Source organism: Symphalangus syndactylus, chromosome 14 (genome assembly GCF_028878055.3).
Source record: "Symphalangus syndactylus isolate Jambi chromosome 14, NHGRI_mSymSyn1-v2.1_pri, whole genome shotgun sequence".
NCBI classification, from domain to species: domain Eukaryota; kingdom Metazoa; phylum Chordata; class Mammalia; order Primates; family Hylobatidae; genus Symphalangus; species Symphalangus syndactylus.
The window spans coordinates 8,279,843-8,303,875 of record NC_072436.2 but is presented as its reverse complement, the minus strand read 5'-3'; the positions used below and the strand labels follow the sequence as shown (position 1 = coordinate 8,303,875).

Sequence of the window (24,033 nt, the reverse complement as noted above, 5' to 3'; positions counted from 1 at the left end):
GGGCGGGGAGAGGCGGGGCGGGATGAGGCGGAGCGGGGCGGGGCGCGGCGAGGCGGGAGCGCTGAGCACGTTCACGGGAGGGCCTGGCCTTGTCATGCGTGGGGTCGCCGCGGGAAGGAGGATGGCTCCTTGAGGGCTTGGCACAGATACCTGATGGTCAGAGGAAGCGGGGAGAGCCGGTAAGGGAGGCTGACCCAAAACTGAGGCCCGGTGCATCATCCCTCATGAGAGGCAAGCCCAGAAGCGCCACAATATTAGGGCCCCCCTTCAGGAGACAGAGACCCCCAGGACACAGAGGCCTCCCAGGACACAGGACCCCCAGGACACGTGCCCCCAAGACACGCAGCCTCCCCAGGACACAGCGGCTTCCCAGGACACAGAAGCACCCCCCCAGGACAGAGGCCCCCTCCAGGTCACAGAGCCACCCCTCCGGACATAGGGCCCCCTAGGACACACAGCCCCTTAGGACCCCACCTAAAGAACAGGTGGTCCTCACACAGCACAGCCCCCGCAGGACTCCGGGCCCCTCAGGTCACATTGCTCACAGGGCACAGTTCTCCTCCACTCTTAGGGTCAGGCTGCTGGGGGCATCCTGGTCACAGAGCTTTGTCCCTGGGCTTGGCTCATGCAGTGGATGGCTGTGGAGGCCTGAGTGCTGGCCCTCGTGTCTCCTGCCCCGGGAGTCCTCTTCACTGTCCCCTCATGGGCTCTCCCTGTTCCCTGCAGCACACCTGATCTCCTAGGAGGTTCTGACACTGTCCCCTCGCAGCCACCTGCCTCCACCCCCGTCTGTCATCCTCATCCCACCCTCGCCACTTGCCTGAGCTGGTGCTGACCTCTCAGCCATGGGGAGGAAGGAGCTGGACTGTAGGCTGAGATCACTGGCCCACTTGGGCCTGGCGGTCCCTGCGTCGTGGGCATTGAACACCTCGATTCCTGTACAAGAGGGGCTCCTCACTGAGAGTGACCAGGAGCCTTCCGATGGCGGAGCGAGTTGGGCCGCCCAGGCTGTGACTAGAGCTCAGGGACCCAGGTCCAAATCACAGAGCTGGGGCGAGACCTAACTGCAGTCCAGGGGCTCAGCACCCTCTTCCCGGGAGAGCACTGGATTCTCCTCTGTGCACACGTACCGGTACCTGCTATGAGAAGTGTCACGTGGGGGAAGGAGAGAGGTGTGGGTAAGGGACATTTCCCTTCATTTCTCTGCTTGCCACCCTTGGAGCCTCCTTCAGTTCACATTTTACTCAGTCTCCCGGTGGCTGTATGGGCCGGGGGCGGTGGCATGTGTGGACATCCACACACAGCGCTGGTTGTATCCTAACCAGGAAACTCAAAGCAGCCTTGCCCACCACAGTGGGTTGAATGGTGGCCCTCAAAAGATGTGTCCTGGGGGGCTGAGGAGGGAGGATGGCTTGAGCCCAGGAGGTTGAGGCTGAGGCTGCACTGAACTGAGATTGTGCCACTACACTCCAGGCTGGGCAACACAGCAAAACTCTGTCTCAAAAAAAAAAAAAAAAAAGATAGGTCTACCCAGAACCTGAGAATAGGGGCTTCTTTAGGTAAAGAATCATTGCAGAAGTAATTAAGGATCTCGAGATAAGATCATCCTGGATTTGGGGTGGGCCCTAAAGCTGATGACCGGGACCCTTGGAAGAGACAGGAAGGGAGGAGATACGGGGGAGGCAGCCATTGGGACTGGAGTGCTCAGCCCTAAGTCAGCAAGTGCAGGAATCGAGGGGCCACCAGGAGCCAGGAGAGGCATGAATGCTTCTTCCCCAGAGCCTCCGAGCCTGGGAAGGAAAACAGGCTGTTGTCCAAGCCACCAGCCTGTGGGGCTTTGTTCCAGCAGCTCCAGGAATCCCACGGTCCACTGATAGCTCAGAGGTCTCCACGTGGAAGACCTGAAGTGCGACTCGGAGTGAGGGACATGGCTCATCTCACCCACCCTTCTCCAAGGCAGGCAGAAAGCAGAGTCTCACCTCTGGGGGTGGAGAGAATAGAAATTACACACACACACACACACACACACGTATGTATTTATATATATATGTATTTATATATATGTATTTATATATATGTATTTATATATATGTATTTATCTATATATATGTATTTATATATATATGTATATATCTCCTGGGCTCAGGTGATCCTCCCACCTCAGCCTCCTGAGTAGCTGGAACTACAGGTACACACCACTATGCCAGCTTAATTTTTTGTATTTTTAGTAGAGACAGGGTTTCATCATGTTGCCCAGGCTGGTCTTGAACTCCTAGGCTCAAAGGATATGCCTGCCTCAGCCTCCCAAAGTGCTGGGATTACAGGCGTGAGCTGCTGTACCTGGCCTAACGATGTATTGTTTAAAGATACAACATATTTGGACACACATAAACATATAAAGAAAACCAGGAGGATGGTTTGCACAGAATTGGAGATGGTGGTTACTGCTCGGGGCAAGAGAAGAATCTACAGTAGGCCGGGTGCAGTGGCTCACTCCTGTAATCCCAGCACTTTGGGAGGCCAAGGCGGGCAGATTGCCTGAGGTCAGCAGTTTGAGACCAGCCTGGCTAACACAGTGAAACCCCATCTCTACTAAAAATAGAAAAATTAGCTGGGCGTGGTGGCGGGCTCCTGTAGTCTCAGTTACTCGGGAGGCTGAGCCAGGAGAATCACTTGAACCCAGGAGGCGGAGGCTGCAGTGAGCTGAGATTGTACCACTGCACTCCAGCCTGGGTGACAAGAGCGAGACTCTGTCTCAACAACAACAAAAAAAGAATCTGCAATGGGGAAGGGCGTGTGGTTGACCCTGAAGAACAGCCCCCAACGACACCCCCATCCCCGTGCTCAGAGCTTGTGCATGTGTTGCCGTATATGGCAGCGAGGACTTTGCAGATGTGACTACCTCAAGGACCTTGAGATGGGGAGGTTAACCTGGATGATCCAGGTGGGATCACGAGGGTCCTTACAGCAAAGAGGGAAGGGGGTCGCTGAGAGAGACCTGGATGATCCAGGCGGGATCACGAGGGTCCTTACAGGACAGAGAGAAGGGGGTCGCTGAGAGAGACCTGGATGATGCAGGCGGGCCCCACATGGAATCACGAGGGTCCTTACAGGGAAGAGGGAAGAGAGTCGCTGAGAGGGCTGTAGTGTGACCACAGAGGCAGACTGGAGGGACGCAGCAAGCAGCCCAGGAATGCTGCTGTCTAGAGGTTCAGGAGGCCGGGGATTGACTCTCCCTGGAGATTCCAGAAGGAACCAGCCCTATGGATACCTTTATTTTAGCTCTTTCCTCCAGAACTGTAAGAGAATAAATGTGTGTTCCTTTAAGTCACTAACTTTGTGTTACTTTGTGATAGTTGTATTAGACTGAAGAATGGCCCTCAAAGATACCAGGTTGTCATCTCTGGAAACTTTAAATGTGTTATTCCTGGCTGGGCACAGTGACTCACACCTGTAATCCCAGCACTTTGGGAGGCCGAGGTGGGTGGATCATGAGGTCAGGAGTTCAAGACCAGCCTGACCAACATGGCAAAAACCTGTCTCTACTAAAAATACAAAAATTAGCTGGGCATGGTGGTAAACGGACACCTATAATCCCAGCTACTTGGGAGGCTGAGGCAGGATAATTGCTTGAACCCGGAAGGCAGAGGTTGCAGTGAGCAGAGATCGGGCCATTGCACTCCAGCCTCTGTGAGATACTCTGTCTCAAAAAAAAAAAAAGTTAACAAAATAAATACTTAAGGTATTCTTTTATTTTGGAAAAAGGGTCTCTGCAGATATGATAAAGCAAGAGGCCCTGAGACAGGAAAACTGTCCCGAGTTGTCTGGGTGTCCCCAAGTGCCATCACATGCTTCTTCAGGCAGAGGAAGCATTGACCAACAGTAAACACTACATGGGGACGGAGACGGAGACAGAGACTGCAGTGATGTGGCCACAAGCCAAGGAATGCCCGGGGCCCCCAGAAGCTGGAAGAGGCCGCAAGGACCCTCCAGAGCCTCCAGAGGGCGCCACGCCTTGATCTCAGCCCAGTGATGCTGATTTTGGACTTGGACTCCAGAACAGTGACAGAACACACTTTTGTTGTTTCAGGCCCGCGGGCTGTGGCAGTTTATCACAGCAACAGTAACAGACCTTGAAACCTGCGCCAAGGGCTTGGCAGGTAAGACTCTACTTCTCCTTCCGCTTCAGCTGCTGTGTGTTGGGCACACAGGTGTTGATATTCATAACAGTACTACTGTTCATTCCAGTAGACACACGTGAACTGTTACGTGTAGGATCCATTTCCAAATAGAACCATTAGAGGACCCTTTAAGAAGCCCATCTCCCTTATCCCCATTCCTGTAGTGGAACGTGGAGCAGTGTTAAGATTTCAGCCTGGGCACTCTGGAACCTTTAATCCTCACGCCTGTAATCCCAGCACTTTGGGAGGCTGAGGTGGGAGGATCACTTGAGCCCAGGAGTTTGAGACCAGCCTGGGCAACTTATGAAGACCCTGTCGCCAAAAAAAAAAAAAAAAACCCAGGTGTGATGGTGCACACCTGCAGTCAGCTACTCCGGAGGGCGAGGTGGGAAGACCACTGAGCCCAGGATTCAAGGCTGCAGTGAGCTGTGATTGTGCCGCTGCACTCCAGCCTGAGCAACAGAGTGAGACCCTGTCTCTAAAAGAAAGAAAGAAAAACATTCAAGGCAAGGAATCAAGAAACCAGCAGATGGTGGCTACTGGCTTTGAGCAACACATGGAGTCTTCCTCCAGCTGAACTGGGCGGTCAGCGTCTGCCCAGTCAAAGGCATTGAGACCGGTATGCCTGCCTCTCACCGTGGCCCACACGGCGATCTTCCTGTCACCTCAAAGGGCACCAAGAAAGAGCAAGGCAGCCCCTGAGCACGCACGGTGAGGCCCTGGAAGGCTCCTGTTGGACCTGGCCCCACGGACAAGGCTGCCCTGTGACTAGGGGGCAGGACAAAAGCAGGGTCCCCTCTGCACACAGGCGGGAGCAGTGCCCACCTCCCCGACTACCAACACTCCCCATCCTGCTGGATGTGAGTGACTGCCACTTTTTACCAATGACGCCTTGCACCTTGCTCTACTTTTCTCACCTTCTAGATAAGAATTATTAAGATAGTAAGTCCCAGAGTCACCCCTGCTTCCTGATAGCATCGAACAGGGTGTAGCAGTTGCTGTGAATGCTCCCCAAAACCTCCACGAAGCTGCCCAAGTCCCGCCCATCCTCCCCGACTCCCCAGCACCCTCTCGATGGTGGGGGACTCCGTGCTGCAGCAACTCAGGGGCGTTCACGGTGGCCTTTGGCTACCAGCCTTGACAGCACCTCTGGGCTGCTGGGAAGCAGCCGGTCACCTCACCTAGAAGAGGGTGAAGGCTGGAGCAACAGAGCTGCTTTGAGACTAGGTGGAGTTTGGAATCGCTCTCCATAGTGGCTCAGGGCCTCTGTGCTCCAGCAGGGTTTGCTGTCATCATGGGAATGTAGAGGAGAAGAAACAGTATCAGCTCGAGTTCAGCACTGCGGCAGGGTAGGGACAGTGGTTTTATTTTTATTTGAGATGGAGCCTCACTCTGTCACGCGGGCCGGAGTGCAGTGGTGCAATCTCAGCTCACTGCAACCTCCACCTCCCAGGTCCAAGCAATTTTCATGCCTCAGCCTCCTCAGTAGCTGGGACTATAGACATGCACCACGATGCCCGGCTAGTGTTTTGTATTTTTAGTAGAGACAGGGTTTCGCCATGTTGCCCAGGCTGGTCTTGAACTCCTAAGCTCAGGCAATCCGCCTGCCTCAGCCTCCCAAAGTGTTAGGGTTACAGACATGAGCCACCGCGCCCTGCCAGGACAGTGGTTTTAAAAGGCAGGTGCTAGCCTTTCTTAAGAGAAGAAAGGTGTGTAAGAATCTGTAGATCTAAAGCAACAGGCCGCACCTCTGAACATGACAAGAAAATGACAAAGTTTCTCTAAGGTTTAATTTATGTTTTTTGTATATTCACCACCCAAACACACAGTCTTCTACACAGTCCAGTCTGTATTAGGTTTCGTCTGTTTTTGTTCTACCTTGGTTTGCTGTAGCACTTTCTGCCGTGAGCGTAACTCACTTCCTTGTAGGAGTTTCGTGAGGCTGCCATAACAAATCGCTACAAACCTGGTGGCTTAAATAACAAATATTTATTTTCTCGTAGCTCTGGAAGCCGGAAGTCCAAAACCAATACCTTGGCAGGGCTGTGCTCCCTCTGGGAGATCCCGGGGAGCCTCCTTGCTGCCTGTTCCGCTTCTGGGGACTTCTCGTGGTGATTCCCTGGAGGGCCAAGGCCTCCGGGCAGCCCGTGCGTTCCGTGAACACCTCCAAAGGGCTCTGAGTCACAAAGCCTTGGGAAACTTTATTCTATTCCTTCTAGGACATTATTGGTAGTCCTGAGGAGCCGTCAGTTACAAAACAAGAAAAAGGAAGGAAGAGAAAAATACAGGTTTGGCCTGGTTTAATGTTGCAACGGGAGGATCCATTTCCTTACCCTCCGCCATCACCGAGCTGGGAACGGAGGGAGAAGAGGCCCCTCAACGTGGGTTTCTTCAACCTGGACTCTCCTTTTTGTGCATCTCAGTGTCCTTGTATTTGCAGCTGGGAGGTCGGCCCTGTCGTTCTCACCCCCACCTGTGGCACAGCAGAGAGAAGGGTGCAGAGGTCTTCACAGTGTGTCTGCACAAGGCTGGCCACCCTCTCCAGGCACTGTCCCCTCAGGGTTCACCTTCTGTCCACAGACCACACCCCTGTCTCCCCATGGACTTTGTCCCTGTGGCTGCCGTGCCCAGGTAGCCAGACACCCCCAAGCCCAGCTCCACCTGCAGGGACCAGTGCTCCTCTCCTGTCTGGGCCTCAGTTCCATCTCTGAATACAGGCTTTGCCCCTGAATCTAGGGTCCCTTAAATTTCTTTTCTTTTTTTTTTAGACAGAGTTTCACTCGTCGCCCAGGCTGGGGTGCAGTGGCGCGATCTCAGCTCACTGCAACCCCTGCCTCCCAGGTTCAAGTGATTCTCCTGCTTCAGCCACCCGAGTAGCTGGGATTACAGGCATGCGCTGCCATGCCAAGCCAATTTTTGTAATTTCATTAGAGACAGGGTTTCCTCACGTTGGCCAGGCTGGTCTTGAACTCCTGACCTCTGATCCGGCCTCCTCGGCCTCCTGACCTGCTAGGATTACAGGTGTGAGCCATCACGCCCAGCCGGGTCCCTTGAGTTTCTAAGAATCTACAGATCATCGGCAGGAACTAGGAACATCTGAGCATTTTCTCGCTTCGTTTTTTTTTGGTTTAGTCTCTCATTTGCAACCCCCAGCCACAGAGAAACGTTCAACAGCGTGACCAGGAAGACAGCGGCCCTGGAGGTCTCTGTGGTCAGCCCTGCTCTGAGGCCGTCGGGGTCAGGGGCTGCATCTTCGTGGGGAATCCCCGACAGCCCCTCGGAGCTCGGCTCGGATTTCTCAGACAGGCACATGCCTGGGTGCCAGCTTTTAACTCTTCCCTCTCCCCTCCTCTGCACTTCCGTTCCGGAAAAGAAACCCTTTCTCAGCAGGTGACAACAGTTCAAGGATTCAGCCTCGCTGCCAGCGTCGTGTATTAGCTCTGATATGTGATGTCTACACCAGGCAGTGGCGCGGTGAAGTAAAGGGCTATAATAAATACACAAAATCTGGCCAGGCGCGGTGGCTCATGCCTGTAATCCCAGCACTTTGGGAGGCCGAGGTGGGTGGATCACCTGAGGTCAGGAGTTCAAGACCAGCCTGACCAACATGGTGAAACCCCATCTCTACTAAAAATACAAAAATTAGCTGGGTGTGGTGGCGCACCCCTGTGATCTCAGCTACTCGGGAGGCTGAGGCAGGAGAATCGCTTGAACCCGGGAGGCGGAGGTTGCGGTGAGCCGAGATCGTGCCATTGTACTCCACCCTGGGCAACAAGAGCGAAACTCTGTCTCAAAAATAAATAAATAAATAAATACAAAATTAGAAAGAACCGGCTGCCAACTCTACCAAGAGAGAAACAACTATACATTTTATTGTTGAGAAACATTTTCTTAAATAAGTGTTTTCACTTCATTCCTTATTGAAACAGCTCTTCCTTGACCTGTCGAAACTGCGTTGGCTGTGTTCAACATAACTAGAGGTATCTTTGGCATTTTCTTCCCTTAGCTTCGTAACCTGTAGAATATCTTGTACAAAAAACTGTAGATTTACAGAAAAATATGCATATAAATCACTTATTAATCCCAAAATGTAGTAAATAACTAGCAAAAACTTTATCAAATCCATTTCATACACAAACTGGACAGATCAGTTGCACCTAACCTCTACATCTGCAGCGTTTTATAAATTGGTGCTTTGACATTAAAAAGGAGGTTCACAAAAAGACCCCTCTCGTAATATCAATGACTCTAAATTATCCCACTACCATTGCTTCTCAAATTCCAGTGAATTTATATTAATCACTCCAATATCACCGTTCTTACAAAAGCAGTTATTTTAAGGAAAAAGTTGCAGTGCAATCATAATAAAGTAACATTCAGAATTTCATGTTACCAAGAGTTGAGCAGAGTACTAATTTTCCCTTTATAAACACACATCGAAAACAAGAGCTTCATGCACATCCACGTAGAAATTCGAAGTCCGACGGTGTAGTGTTTCCATCACACGGAAGGCGTCGCACACATTCACAAGCAGCATTTGCCGAGTTTCTCCCGGAATCTGAGATGCATCCGCCAGCTGCCGGGGTAACGCCGAGTTTCTCCCAAAGAGGTTCCACCGTGTTTCTTTCAGGGCCTTAAGAAATTTTGCAGCTGTTTCTGGTGCAGTTTTTGGGGGGGCTCTGTGGGGGGCGGACGAGCTTCACTTTGCAGAGGCTGCTCCTTTTGTGGGTGGAGCTGGTGGTGAGGGAGTAGGAACGGCCGTGCATCATCCTGGCATTCAGGCCGTTGGCCATCGAGAAGGACTTCAGGTGGCTTCTTAAGGCAATGGGGAGCGGGAGCTTGTCCACCAGGTGCACCGGCGTGCAGGACACGACCGCCCGGCAGCAGAGGTCTTGCAAGCTCAGCACTTGGGAGAGAAACGATAAACCATGCTTAGTGGATGTCCCCACCTGGGCTGGCCATGAGGGGTGGTGCCCACACCTGTTCTCCCGCCTTCCCAAGGCTCAGACACCCGTGGCCCTGGCTTATACATGCAGCAAGCCCTGCCGCGACGTCCCCTCTGCCCATGTACAGATCCCAGGAGCTCCCTCATGACCTTTCTGACAAAGCTGTAGTAATTACTTCTCTTGAATGCCTTGCTCTGAGAACGGACACACTGGCCTTGAGACGGGTCCCGGGAGGCAGACACTTATCCAGGGGGCCGCTGAACCACCTTGGCATCTGGAGGGCAGAGGTGGCCCCCAGAACAGCCCCTGGGCCTACCCTTGCTGGGCCGCCAGAGCCGGTCCATCCCATGCCGCAGCAGCACGATCCTGGCCAGCTCCGTGAACGACTCCGTGATGTTGAAATTGCACAGAGGGCTGACCTCAAAGAAGGTCACGCCCAGGCGCTCGGCGTAGGCCTGGGCCTGCTCCGTGGGCACCTGCCGCTTGAACGCCAGGTGCAGGCGGTTCCCCACCAGGATCTTGGGGACTCCGGGGGCATGCTGGCGGGCAGGAGAAAGGCGAGGAGCATGGGTTACTGGAGTGAGATTTTGTTGTCGTCGTAATGTGGGTGCTCTGGGTCGAGGAACCCCCCACGAGTTCATGTCCACCCAGAACCTCAGCATGGGACCTCGTTTGGAAAGACAGTCTTTACAGACGTAAACAGTTACGGTGCGGCCACGCTGAAGTGGGGCCCTCATCTAATGACTGGTGTCCTTGGAAGAAGAGAAGACACAGACACTGGGAGGAGGCCATGTGACACGAAGGCAGAGACTGGAGCAGTGCAGCCACAAGCCAGGGAGGGCCCAGGGTTGCTGGCACCGCCGAGAGCTGGGAGAGGCAGCTGTAGGAAGCGGCATGCCGACACCTTGGTTTTGGGCTCTGGCCTCCAGGACCACGAGAGAATACATTTCTGTTGTTCGGGACGCCCAGGTTGTGGTCGTTGGTTCTAGCAGCCCCGGGACACTCATACAGTGGGCTTAGTGCTGACCACGCCATGTCGCCATTGCCAGGCGGGCTGGTCTGCACGCCAGCAGGCACAAGCCCCGGTCTCTGCTGGTCAGCCCAGCCTGACCACAGCAGGGAGTGAAGCAGGCCAAACCTGACCCCACGCACAGCCGAGGTACACCGTGGACGCTCGTTTCGTCTGGACCACTTCCTGAGCTTTGGTGATTCTCTGTAGCTACACTCATGAGCCCAGCCCTATCCAGTGCTGTGCCGAGGTAAGGCACCCTCCTTCCTGCTGGAGCCCCATCCAGTGCCCTGGCCCGTGACCCATGGGTACCCATGAGCCCTGGAGGGCCCGGCCCTAATTCCTGGCCTGACATCCTCCCACGCCCGCAGGGATCTTGGGCAGTGGCATTTCGACAACATACCTCATCGATCTCCTTAATCCATCGATCAATGCCGTCAAAAGACCAGCGGTTCGCAATGTCATAGACCAGGATCACACCCTGGGGGAGAGGTCACAGGCTCAGCACGCAGAACACAGATGCAGGCACAGCTATGGCCGTGCACACAAAGACAACTAACTCAGTAACCACTTTCCTTATTTTAACACAAAGCACATAATTTTGATTTATCAACCGAATGTAGCAGTTTTATGATCATTTCCAATGATATTTCATAAGCTCAGTGATAAACCCTCAAATGTCACGGTGAGCGGGGGACTAGAACTCACACCCATGAGCCACTCCACGAACACAGGATGCAGGGGCTCCACAGTAATCGCCACCTCTTGAGGAGTGTGGCCCACTCACCTGGATGGATTGCATGCATACATGTGCACGTACACATACAGCTCACGCACACACAGGCACTCATGCACAAATGCACGCACACACAGTGCACGTAACTGCACACATGTTGCATACACACACGCAGGCACTCATGCACAGATGCATACACAGTGCACATACCTGCACACGTGTACACACGTGTACTCATGCACAGATGCACACAGTGCACATACCTGCACACGTTGCATACACATACACGCAGGCACTTATGCACAGATGCACACACACACTGCACACACAGTTCATGTGTGCACATGCACGCACATAAACAGGCAAGCACACGTACACATTGCACACGCAGGCACTCATGCACAGACTCATACACAGGGCATGTACCTGCACACGTGTAAACACACACACACAGGCACTCATGCAGATGCATGCATACACAATGTAAGTACCTGCACACGTGTATGCACACACGTGTACACACACACACACAGGCACTCATGCACAGATGCACTGCACGTACCTGCACACACGTGTACACACACACTCAGGCACTCATGCACAGACGCATACACAGTGCATGTTCCTGCACACGTGTACAAACACACACAGGCACTCATGCACAGATGCACGCACAGTGCACGTACCTGCACACACATGTACACACACACACAAGGCACTCATGCACAGACGCATAGAGTGCACGTACCTGCACACACGTGTACACACACACAAGGCACTCATGCACAGACGCATAGAGTGCACGTACCTGCATACACGTGTACACACACACACAAGGCACTCATGCACAGACGCATAGAGTGCACGTACCTGCACACACATGTACACACACACGCACAGGCACTCATGCACAGACACATACACAGTGCACGTACCTGCACACACGTGTACACACACAGGCACTCATGCACAGATGCACAGATACACTGCACGTACCTGCACACACGTGTACACACACACGCACAGGCACTCATGCACAGACACATACACAGTGCACGTACCTGCACACATGTGTACACACACACAGGCACTCATGCACAGATGCACGCATATACAGCACATGTACTTGCACACGTGTACGTGCACACACACTCCCGTAAATGCACGCTTACATCCCTAATGCTGATGAGGTCTTTCAAACAACCAACCACTCTACAGCACGTTTTTAGACTCTCGGCACCAATTTATACGTAAGCTTAACCGCCTTGTCTTCCAATCGTCCATTAAAGGATGGTGAGTTAAGAACTGTAAATGTTATTATTCAAAGTCAGTTTGATCTTCCAGCTCAGGGGATGCTGGGTTACCTGTGCACCCCGGGAGTAGGAGCGGAATATGGTACAAAATCTTCCCTGGCCCGAAGTATCCCTGGAAAAGATGTTGGAGACCATTAAGAAGAAACCAGTGCTTCTTCCTGACAACAGGTGCTGGAACTTCAGAGCCACAGCGAGTGCACCGCACACCTGCCAGTCAGCGGCCACCACGCCGCCAGCGCGAGACCCCAACAAAACTGTCCCATGTCCCCGACAGGATCCGGGTGTTGGGATGTCCTCCCAGGCTCATGCTTTTCTCTGTAATTTAAAAAGTCAAACTAGAAAAAATAGTGATGGGTTTTAATGTAGTTCTCAGATATTTAAATACATTCAATGTAGGCTTTAAAAAACTTGTTGAATCTGGAGATAAATCTATGTAGTAAGGAGTGTGGGTCTACACCAGGGGAGAGAGGCCAGTGGGGTCCCTGCTTTTCCAGTTCAGCTGTAAGAGCTCACGTGGCGTCAGCCCTTCCAATATCCCCTAAAAGGGGAGGAATACAGGGAACTGCCTGGTGTGAGCTGAAGGCAGGGCTTGCGTTCTCAGATGACGGCACACACAGCAGGTACTGGGACCCACAAAGACCAGAACGGAGCTCCAAGAAACAAATGAAACGCCGGGCTTGGCGGCTCATGCCGGTAATCCCAGCGCTTTGGGAGGCCAAGGCAGGCTGATCACCCGAGGTCAGGAGTTGGAGACCAGCCTGGCCAACACAGTGAAACCCCGTCTCTACTAAAAATATAAAAATTAGCCGGACATGGTGGTGTGCTCCTGTAGTCCCAGCTACTCGGAAGGCTGAGGCAGAAGACTTGTTTGAACCCAGCAGGCGGAGGTTGCAGTGAGCTGATATTGCACCACTGCACTCCAGGCTGGGAGACAGAGTGAGACTCTGTCTCAAAAAAAAAAAAAAAGGAAGAAACAAATGAGGGTGGAAAGGGTGCTCCCCAGGGATCAGTTCCCAGAGCAGGCGGCCTTGGGACCGTTTCCCGGAGTCTACACGTGCAATTAACACACCTACATCAATGGGAGATTCCCCAGTGGGCCGGGTGCTGGCCCCGCGCACGAGACACAGCCTCACGGATGAGCGGTGGGACGCGGCATCGTTTTGCTGTTTGTGTTACATGCACCTGTGGTCGGCGACCACCCTCAGCACCAGAGAGAAGGGCCTGGGGCTCCAGAGGGGACCGGAGACACTGGCCATTGCCAAAGCCTCATTTCCTGAGAAGCAAATTCATCTAGAATTCAAGCCTCAGCAGGACCTCAGGTGCTCAGGCTTTGCACACAGTGGGAGCTGCCCGAAAGCTATGGTGGAGGAGGCAGCGGGCCAGGTCTATCTGCCAGCCTCGCAGGGAGGCCAAAGGGCCCGCAGTGCTGTCAGAGTGCCCCATTGTGAAGTGGGAGCACTCCCTCCTCAGCTGGGACCACGTGCCGGCCTCCTGGGCCGCCGCCCCCCTGAAGGAGCAGAGCAGAGCCCAACCCAAGCCCCAGTGGGTGTGGGGAGGGAGGTGAGGGCAGGTGGGGGCAGGCAGAAGACCCAGCTGTGGGCACCAGGAAGGACCACACTCTGGGGCTCTGGGGTCCACACTCTGGGGTCCATGGTGGGAGTGTGACCTTGCTCAGACGACAGTGTGGACAGAGTCGGCGCCGGCACTACATGCGAGCAGCCTCAGGGTCCTGCTGGGGCCTGGGGTGATTCTGAGCTTGGCAGAAGCCCCCTGGGATCTCACTCCTGAGGTGAGAGAGAGAGAAATGTTGAGGGCGACTCTTCGGCCCGCTGGGCAGCTGGGGTCAGGGAGGCTTTCGCTAAGGTGAGCAGCCAGACCCGGGGCGGAGCTGGGAGAGGGCACGTGCCAGCCCTGATGCCAAGCAGATCTTTAGGAAGGCACTGAGCTCGGGGCAGGTGTGGGGCCGAGTGCAGCCTTTGGATGGCCTTGGCCCCTCAGGAAGGAGTGGCCTCGGGGAGGGAGGGGGAGATTTGAGAACAAGGTCCTGGACCTGCAGGGTTCAGGGCCGGGAGGAGGCAGCAAAGGCCCAGCTGACGGAGGGTGGGGAGCAGGACGGGGGCTGACGGCAACCCCAACGCCAGCCCAGTGAGGGCATGGCCCCGGGGAGTGGGGACCTGAGAGCAGACTGGGCGGGAGGCCTGAATCCGTGCAGCAGGAAGGGTCGGGGTGCTCGGGGACACTGTGGAGAGAGGCTCCCCAGGACTGGCCACTACTGGACAGGGCAGGGGTAGGAGGGGACAGGTAAGAGAAGGGGGTCCCAGCTGCTGGAGGCACACGTGGCTCGGGAGTGGCCCAGCAGGCAGGAAGGGCCGGGAGGCTCGGGCGAGGGTCATCCAGGAGTGGCAGCAGTGCGGGAGGGATGCCCAAGAGGGAGGCAGCCCCAGGATGAGGCACTGCCGGGGCCCCCCATCCCCACTGCCCCAGAGCTGGAACCGCAGGAGCCCCCTAGCCCCACCGCCCCACAGAGCTGGAACCGCCAGGCCCCCCATCCCCACCGCCCCAGAGCTGGAACCGCCGGGCCCCCCATCCCCACCGCCCCAGAGCTGGAACTGCAGGAGCCCCCCATCCCCACTGCCCCACAGAGCTGGAATCGCAGGAGCCCCCCCATCCCCACCGCCCCAGAGCTGGAACCGCAGGAGACCCCCATCCCCACTGCCCCACAGAGCTGGAACCGCCAGGCCCCCCCATCCCCACTGCCCCACAGAGCTGGAACCGCCAGGCCCCCCCATCCCCACTGCCCCACAGAGCTGGAACCGCCAGGCCCCCCCATCCCCACCGCCCCACAGAGCTGGAACCACCAGGCCCCCCCATCCCCACCGCCCCAGAGCTGGAACTGCAGGAGCCCCCCCATCCCCACCACCCCACAGAGCCGGAACTGCAGGAGCCCCCCCATCCCAAGCCAAGAGCTGGTGGAGGGAGAGGTGTTCCAAACTGGCCCCAAGGTGGGGGAGCTGCGGGAGGGAGACGTGTCCCAGGCTTGCCCCAAGATGAGGAGCTGGGATTCTCACAGCTGAGAGAGCAGAGCCAGCAGCCCCAGGCTGGCCAGCAAGTCCTCACCTCCCCACATCTGGCTCCTCCACCCGCAGGTCCGACCACAGCCCCGCTGGCACCAGGATGCTCCGAGCTCCCTGCTGGGCATTCAGTGGCATCACTGAGCCAGGCGTGGGGGACCCAGGAGCCCCGGGCTGCCTCAACCACGCTGCATTGGTCCCCTCTTGGCATCTTCCCACAGACACCAGGCCACAGGTTCTGACCCCAAAAGCCCATTCCCAGCCACAGCGCTATGTCCGTTCTGGGGTCCCCTATTCTGGATGACGGGGGCCCAGACAACCGGACCACCACCTTCTTCACAGAAGCCCTGGTGCAGCTGGGACTGGAGGTGCTCCCTGGGGCGCTGTGCCGACGGTGGTGGGGCTGGGGTGCTCCCTGGGGCATTGTGCCGACAGTAGTGGGGCTGGGGTGCTCCCCGGGGTGCTGTGCTGACGGTGGTGGGGCTGGGAGTGCTCCCCGGGGCATTGTGCCGACAGTGGTGGGGCTGGGAGTGCTCCCCGGGGCGCTGTGCTGACAGGGGGTGCTGTGCCAGCCAGAGGGGTTACTCCCTGGGGTTGCGGGACGCTCGCACCTCCTCCAGACTCACCAGAGCTGCAGCTTCACCCGCCGCCCGTCCAGCAGGATGGTGGTCGTCTTGTAGTCGATGCCTGTGGAAGGGTTAGAGATGTCTTAGGCCTGAGGCTGCCACTAACAGGACGCTGGAAGTCTCACGCTCAGGGAAGAAAAAGGGTTTCTCATCAGTGCAACTTCCAGGTTTACAAGGCAGGCGGATGGGACCCCATCCCTGTGTCTGCCCAAGCTCACAGGGGCCCCACCTGCGCCCACCCGCCCTGGCCTCCCGCACCCGGGCCCCTCCTGCCTCAGCCGCCTCGGCCTCTGTGGGGGTCAGGCTCACATCGCCCTGGCCCAGGGGGCTCCCTGACGGGCACTGCAGGGCCCACGTGTGACCTGGAGGCCGGCGGGTTTGCTGCGGGGCTGTGGCCGCTGGGTGTGCCCCCGTCTGGGCTGGTCCTTCCCTCCCCACCTCCTCCCCAAGCCTGCAGGCCTGCGAGCTCCGACCAGCTCTGTTTCCAAGGGAACGGGGCTAAGGCAGCGGGTCTGCAGACACTGAGACCGCGTTCCCCAGTATCACACTAGGAAATACAGTAAAGACAGACGTGATGCTGCGTGGGATGCCCGCTCTCAGCTGTGTACGTGTGCATGTGAACCACGCATGTGCAGGAACATGGGACTGCACGCCCATCCCAGCCACCTCTGGGGCGCAGATTACAGGTAGGCTGGAACCTTCTTTCCACATTTCTATTTTTTCAAGTTAAAAAAAAAAAACAACGAGAATGCGTTTCTTCTTTTTTTTTGAGACAGGGTTTCTTTCTGTCGCCTCGGCTGGAGTGCAGTGGTGCAATCATGGCTCACTGCAGCCTCAACAGCCCAGGCTCAGGTGATCCTCCCACCTCAGTCCCCTAAGTAGCTGGGACTACGGGCGTGTGCCACTAGGGCCAGATAATTATTGTATTTTTTTGTAGAGACGGGGTTTCGCTATGTTTCCCAGGCTGGTCTCGAACTCCTGAGTTCACACAATCCCCCCGGCTCAGCCTGCCAAAGTGCTGGCATTACCGGCGTGAGCCACCATGCTGGAACACTTCTTCTAAAATAAAAAGCTACAATTAAGGGCTGGATGCGGTGGCTGATGCCTGTCATCCCAGCACTTTGGGAGGCCGAGATGGGTGCATCACTTGAGGTCAGGAGTTCAAGACCAGCCTGACCAATATGATGAAACCCCATCTCTACTAAAAATTCAAAAATTAGCCAGGTGTGGTGGCGGGCTCCTGGAATCCTAGCTAGTTGGGAGGCTGAGGCAGGACAATTGCTTGAACTCGGGAGGTGGAGGTTGCAGTGAACTGAGATTGTGCCACTGTGCTCCAGCCTGAGCGACAGAGTGAAACTCTGTATCAAAAAAAAAAAAAAAAAAAACTACACTTAAAATCTTTTTTGAGACAGGGTCTCCCCCTCACCCAGGCTGGAGTAAAGTAGCACAATCACAGCTCACTGCAGCCTCTACCTCCTGGGCTCACAGGCACACCACTGTACCTGCCACCACACCTGCCACCGCACCTGCCACTGCACCTGCCACACCTGCCACCACACCTGCCACACCTGTCACCACACCTGCAACCACACCTGGCTAATTGACAGGGCATTGCTGTGTTGCCCAGGCTGGTCAACCTCCTGGACTCAAGTGATCCTCCCACTTCAGCCTCCCTAAGTGCTGGGATTACAGGCATGAGCCACCATGCCTGGCCACAATACATTTTTTTTTTTTTGAGATGGAATTTCACTCTTGTTGCCCAGGCTGGAGTGCAGTGGTGCGATCTTGGCTCACTGCAACCTCGGCCTCCTGAGTTCAAGTGATTCTCCTGCCTTAGCCTCCTGAGTAGCTGGAATTACAGGCATACACCGCCACGTCCGGCTAATTTTTGTAGTTTTAGTAGAGATGGGGTTTCATCATATCGGTCAGGCTGGTCTTGAACTCCTGACTTCAAGTGATCCACTTGTCTCAGCCTCCCAAAGCACTGGGATTACAGGCATGAGCCGCTGTGCCCAGCCAATAAATATCTTTAAAAGGGAAAAATATGTTTCCCTGTCCCCGTCCCCCCAGACACCAATGTTCTGCTTCTTTAGGAAACATCTCCTGTGTTCACTTCTAGTGCTTCTGGATGAGCGCCAGGTCTGTCACTGAGAACATGGAAAGAGAGGGTTTGAGTTAAGCGGCTGGAGAAGGCCAGGTAGGAGCACTGCCTTCCTAAAACTAGGTACAACGACACGTACAATCACAGGAACCCAAACTGCTTAGTAACAAGACATGACGAGCCTTTGTGGGATTCGCTTGATTTATTTCATGTATAAGATTTACTTGAGAGTATCTCTCAAAGCACTAAACCTAGAAGAGACAAGCCCTGGCCTCACTCTCGAGTGTGATCGGACGTTGAGTGCTTTGACACGTATGGCTGAATAGGGAATCAGAATTCTGAAGGGAAGCGTGCCGCCGAGAGACCAAGGGGAGAAGCAGCGCCGAGGCTCGTACCAGACCTCGCCCTGGACACCGTCGCGGCGCACACGGCCTCTGCAGCTCTCCTTCCAGAGAAGCCCGCGATGTAGCCAGTGAGTGCCCAGAAACAGGCTCTTCTAAAAATGCGAGGCTGCGGAGGCCACGGTTCTCAAGTGGCGTCTGCCCCCTCGAAGGGTCTAGATCCCTTGGACTTGGCCACAAGCACCCCGCGTCCCAGGAGGCAGTGTGCCGCATTCCCGGTCTCCTGTCGGGCAGAAAGAGGTGTGCAGTGTCGGTGCCGCCGGTGGCCTCCCGCTCGGCTTGGACAGCTGGTCGCCCACGTCTTCAAGCAGGCCTGGGCGTTGCAGAAGCTCTGGGCCCCTGTCCTCCACTTTCCACTGATGCAGCCGTGAGCACGTGCATGGCACACCTGCCTGATCTGAGCACACCTGTGCAGCACCTTCCATGAGATTCCGAGCACCCCTCCCTCCCACAGCTGCTGTGTCCAGCCTGTCCCCTGCCCTCTGCTTCCTCCTCCGGTTCCTGCCCCCTTCCTGGACTCCAGAGGCTCTTCCTGTGGTGCCCCCACCAGAGCCCCAGAGGCAAGGAGTCCAGGCTTCCCACATCCTCCTCTGTCTCCTGCTAAACGCACACTCCGTCCACAGAGACTGCCCATCACGCCACCAGGTAGATTACACCAAGCAACACCAGAGCAAACTTCCCCCGTCAGAGGAGAGGGATTCAGAGGACAAAAGATGCAGCAGCATTGAGAACGCCCGAAGCACCCGCTTTGCAGACGCCACCTGCCCTGTGATGAGGCTCAGACAGAGCGGCCAAGCAGGCCTCTGACCCACCCAGTACAAGGCTCTCCTGGGCTGGCCAAACGTTTGCCACTGAGCCCAGCGAGTACACTGAGTGCACTGTCTGTCTCTCTCTCCTTGGCATGGACACTGACGGGGCACTGTTATGGGACCTTTGGGATGTTGCTCTTCTGGCTGGAAACCTCTGTGGCTGCTGAATTATTGTCCTGCATCCAGGAAGAATGAGGTGCGCAGACAAGTGGAGTGTGAGCGAGACAAGGAGGAGCTTCACTGAGTGTTAGAACAGCTCAGGGGAGACCCACAGTGGGTGGCTTCTCTCTGCAGGCAGGGCGTCCCATTGTCTTTGCAGTGCTCAGCAGAGAGGAGGCCTGGAGAAGGTGGCTGCTCTCTGCAGGCAGGGCGTCCTGACAAGTGTTCAGCTCTCAGCAGAAAGGGTAGCTCTCCGCAGCTGGTCATCCCGACGTCCGCGTTCCTCTGGGTCTGGGGTTGTTGTGGTCCTCAGGGTGGGGAAGTGCATGCTGATTGGTCCACAGGCAGCCCACACCAACCAGCATGCACATCCCCCCTCTGACAAAAGCACCGTGAGTCCTCCCTCCAGTCCGCAGGACTGGCAGCCGGGGCCCCAGGCCCCCTTGAAGCTTCAAGGTGTGGCTTCACCAGGGACCTGCCCCCTTCCACCCAGGAGCCTGTCTGCCTCCCACTGCTGTTCATGGCACCCAGCTTGTTCATGCCAAGGGGTGCCTGCAGGCCAGCACCAAGCCACCCTCAGCGCCCCCTCAGCTTCCCTCCCGTGTTCAACAGCGCCCAAAGTCCCGAGGGGGCTGAGGTGGCAGGGGGCTGGCGTGTCAGTGCCGCCCCAAGTGTGGACCCACCCGGATGGTCTGCAGTAGCACCTGGGCTCAGCCCCAACCGTGCTCCACGACTGGAGCGGGCGCAGGGAGTGAGGAGAGGCCAGGCATTTGGAGCAGGCACTTCTAAGCCTGCAGGGGGCAGGGGTGGCCTTCCCAGGCCTCCAAGAGCACAGAGATGCCCACGTCTAGAGCTGCCCCAGGGCAGCGGCCGTGGCTCGCAGGGAAGGCGGAGCTCCTGGCTGATCCGTAGAGTGGGAGGCCCAGCCGTGCCTCCCCGCTGCAGCCGGCATCTTGGCAGCAGCCACTCTAGATGGGCCACTGCTACCATCAGCATCTTAGCACCAAGAGCTTGACCTCACCACTGTGGGGGACGCGGCGTGGCCTCCATTGCTCTCAGGCCAAAACAACACTGCTGTGGTTTTCCCAGGTGACCAAGTGAGTATTGAGGAAATAGTCCTTTTATAGAAAGGAAAATAGCCAGGCACAGTGGCTCACACCTGTAATCCCAGCACTTTGGGAGGCCGAGGCAGGCGGATCACGAGGTGAGGAGATCGAGACCACATTGAAACCCCGACTCTACTAAAAATACAAAAAATTAGCCGGGCGTAGGCCGGGCGCGGTGGCTCACGCTTGTAATCCCAGCACTTTGGGAGGCCGAGGCGGGCGGATCACGAGGTCAGGAGATCGAGACCACGGTGAAACCCCGTCTCTACTAAAAATACAAAAAAATAAGCCGGGCGTGGTGGCGGGCGCCTGTAGTCCCAGCTCTCGGAGAGGCTGAGGCAGGAGAATGGTGTGAACCCGGGAGGCGGAGCTTGCAGTGAGCCGAGATCGCGCCACTGCACTCCAGCCTGGGCGACAGAGCGAGACTCCGTCTCAAAAAAAAAAACAAAACGAAAATAGCCAGGCACGGTGGCTCACGCCTGTAATCCCACTTCTTTGGGAGGTCAAGGTGGGAGGATCGCTTGAGCCCAGGAATTTGAAACCAGCCTGGGCAACATTCTGAGACCTCATCTCTACAAAAAATTTAAAAATTAGGGCCCAGGCGCGGTGGCTCACGCCTGTAATCCCAGCACTTTGGGAGGCTGAGGGGGGTGGATCACCTGAGGTCAGGAGTTCGAGACCAGCCTGACCAACATGGAGAAACCTTGTCTCTACTAAAAATACAAAATTAGCCAGGCGTGGTGGCAGGTGCCTGTAATCCCAGCTACTCAGGAGGCTGAGGTAGGAGAATTGCTTGAACCCGGGAGGTGGAGGTTGTGGTGAGCCGAGATCACACCATTTCACTCCAGCCTGGGCAACAAGAGCGAAACTCCATCTCAAAAAAATCAAAATAGAAAATAAAAAAATTAGCCAATCGGCCGGGCGCAGTGGCTCACGCCTGTAATCCTAGCACTTTGCGAGGCCGAGGCGGGCGGATCACGAGGTCAGGAGATCGAGACCATCCTGGCTAACACAGTGAAACCCCATATCTACTAAAAAAATACAAAAAAAAATTAGCCAGGCGTGGTGGCAGGTGCCTGTAGTCCCAGCTACTCGGAGAGGCTGAGGCAGGAGAACGGCGTGAACCCGGGAGGCACAGCTTGCAGTGAGCCGAGATTGCGCCACTGCACTCTGGGCTGGGCGAAAGAGCGAGACCCCGTCTCAAAAAAAAATAAATTAAAAAAAATTTAAAAAAATAAAAAGAACATACATATTTACTCCAAAATAGCAATCCTCAAAGAGAATTTTGGAAATATTTATTTTCCCTTGGCAGGCACGAGGCAATGAATGAATACACTTGGGAATCTATTTTTGAATGCAGAGATAACTCCAGCCTTGATATGTCTGTCTCCACACAGAAGGGACACTCACCCCCATAGGCTGAGACACTCATTTTCGTCCTTCTGGAGATTAATCCACTGCCTGGGCTTGGCTGGGTCCTCTGACTTAGAAAGTATCCTCTTGTCCTGTCCTTGAGGGCTAACAATCTTTTTTTTTTTTTTTTTTTTTTGAGACAGAATCTTGCTCTGTCACCCAGGCTGGAGTGCAGTGACGTGATCTCGGCTCACTGCAACCTCCGCCTCCCGGTTCAAGCAATTTTCGTGCCTCAGCCTCCCGTGTAGCTGGAATTACAGGCATACGCCAGCAAGCCCAGCTAATTTGTGTATTTTTAGTAGAGACGGGGTTTTACCATGTTGGCCAGGTTGGTCTCAAACTCCTGACCTCAGATGATCCACCTGCCTCGGCCTCCCAAAGTGCTAGGATTATAGGCGTGAGCCACCACGCCCAGCCAAGGGCCAAACAACTTTAAAATGTGTTCATAAATGTAAGATAATTCCTGATTTTTTTTTTTTTTTTTGAGATGGAGTCTTGCTCTGTCGCCCAGGCTGGAGTGCAGTGGTGTGATCTCAGCTCACTGTAACCTCCGCCTCCCACGTTCAAGCAATTCTCCTGTCTCAGCCTCCTGAGTAGCTGGGCGCCCGCCACCGCGCCCAGCTCATTTTTGTATTTTTAGTAGAGACTGGGTTTCACCATATTGGCCAGGCTGGTCTCGAACTCCTGACCTTGTAATCTGCACACCTTGGCCTCCCAAAGTGCTGGGATTACAGGCGTGAGGTACCGCGTTCGGCTTCCTGATGGTCTTTTTAAGTGCCCTGTGAGTTTCAAAACCATCTTTCGTTTCTGTTTTCACGGAGTCATGGATGCTCATAGTCTGAAGTGCTGTCACGATCCACGATGTTGGACCCGGGCCCACCCGAACCCCGGTCTCCCCTTCCCCATTTTAATCCTTTAAAATAATTTCGTTTGCTATGCATCTCCAAATTGATAAAGAACATACTTACATACCTACTTCCTGACATTTCAGTTTTAGGCATCCATTGACTTTCCACTACAGAGGGTGAAAATGTAGCTCTCAGTCACTGACACACCCCACCCCTGTAACTCTAACACACACGCTCCCTGTACTGACACACCTCACCCCTGTAACTCTAACACACACACACACACTCCCTGTACTCACTGACACACCCCACCCCTGTAACTCTAACACACACACACACGCTCCCTGTACTCACTGACACACCTCACCCCTGTAACTCTAACACACACACACGCTCCCTGTACTGACACACCTCACCCCTGTAACTCTAACACACACACACACACTCCCTGTACTGACACACCCCACCCCTGTAACTCTAACACACACACACACGCTCCCTGTACTGACACACCTCACCCCTGTAACTCTAACACACACTCACACGCTCCCTGTACTGACACACCTCACCCCTGTAACTCTAACACACACACACACACTCCCTGTACTCACTGACACACCCCACCCCTGTAACTCTAACACACACACACACGCTCCCTGTACTGACACACCTCACCCCTGTAACTCTAACACACACTCACACGCTCCCTGTACTGACACACCTCACCCTGTAACTCTAACACACACTCACACGCTCCCTGTACTGACACATCTCACCCCTGTAACTCTAACACACACACACACGCTCCCTGTACTGACACACCTCACCCTGTAACTCTAACACACACACACACACACGCTCCCTGTACTGACACATCTCACCCCTGTAACTCTAACACACACACACGCTCCCTGTACTGACACACCCCACCCCTGTAACTCTAACACACACACACACGCTCCCTGTACTGACACACCCCACCCCTGTAACTCTAACACACACGCTCCCTGTACTGACACACCTCACCCCTGTAACTCTAACACACACTCACACGCTCCCTGTACTGACACACCTCACCCCTGTAACTCTAACACACACACACACGCTCCCTGTACTGACACACCCCACCCCTGTAACTCTAACACACACTCACACGCTCCCTGTACTGACACACCCCACCCCTGTAACTCTAACACACACTCACACGCTCCCTGTACTGACACACCCCACCCCTGTAACTCTAACACACACACACGCTCCCTGTACTGACACATCTCACCCTGTAACTCTAACACACACACACACGCTCCCTGT

At 55.2% G+C, this 24,033-nt stretch overlaps 1 protein-coding gene and 1 long non-coding RNA gene across 3 annotated transcripts in view; one reads left to right on the top strand and one right to left on the bottom strand.

Annotated features, from left to right (window-relative positions):
- Positions 1–80: 80 nt before the first annotated feature.
- Positions 81–8,179, top strand: LOC129461503 (uncharacterized). Its single transcript, XR_008650573.2, has 3 exons — positions 81–179; positions 3,766–4,160; positions 6,401–8,179. It is a non-coding gene; the product is annotated as an uncharacterized lncRNA (long non-coding RNA).
- Positions 5,952–24,033, bottom strand: part of RAB40B (RAB40B, member RAS oncogene family) — a 43,675-nt gene continuing 25,593 nt past the window's right edge. The window contains exons 2-7 of one of the 2 annotated variants that reach the window (XR_010115517.1): positions 15,883–15,943; positions 12,237–12,297; positions 10,540–10,617; positions 9,444–9,666; positions 8,575–9,087; positions 5,952–6,654 (exon numbers count right to left, since the gene is read on the bottom strand). Coding sequence is in view for 1 of the 2 variants with exons in the window: in XM_055240539.2 (XP_055096514.1) it covers positions 8,816–9,087; positions 9,444–9,666; positions 10,540–10,617; positions 12,237–12,297; positions 15,883–15,943 (695 nt within the window). In the remaining variant the exon portion in view is untranslated. Of the gene's footprint in view, positions 9,088–9,443; positions 9,667–10,539; positions 10,618–12,236; positions 12,298–15,882; positions 15,944–24,033 lie in introns of both variants that reach the window. The other variant, XM_055240539.2, reaches the window with a different exon arrangement.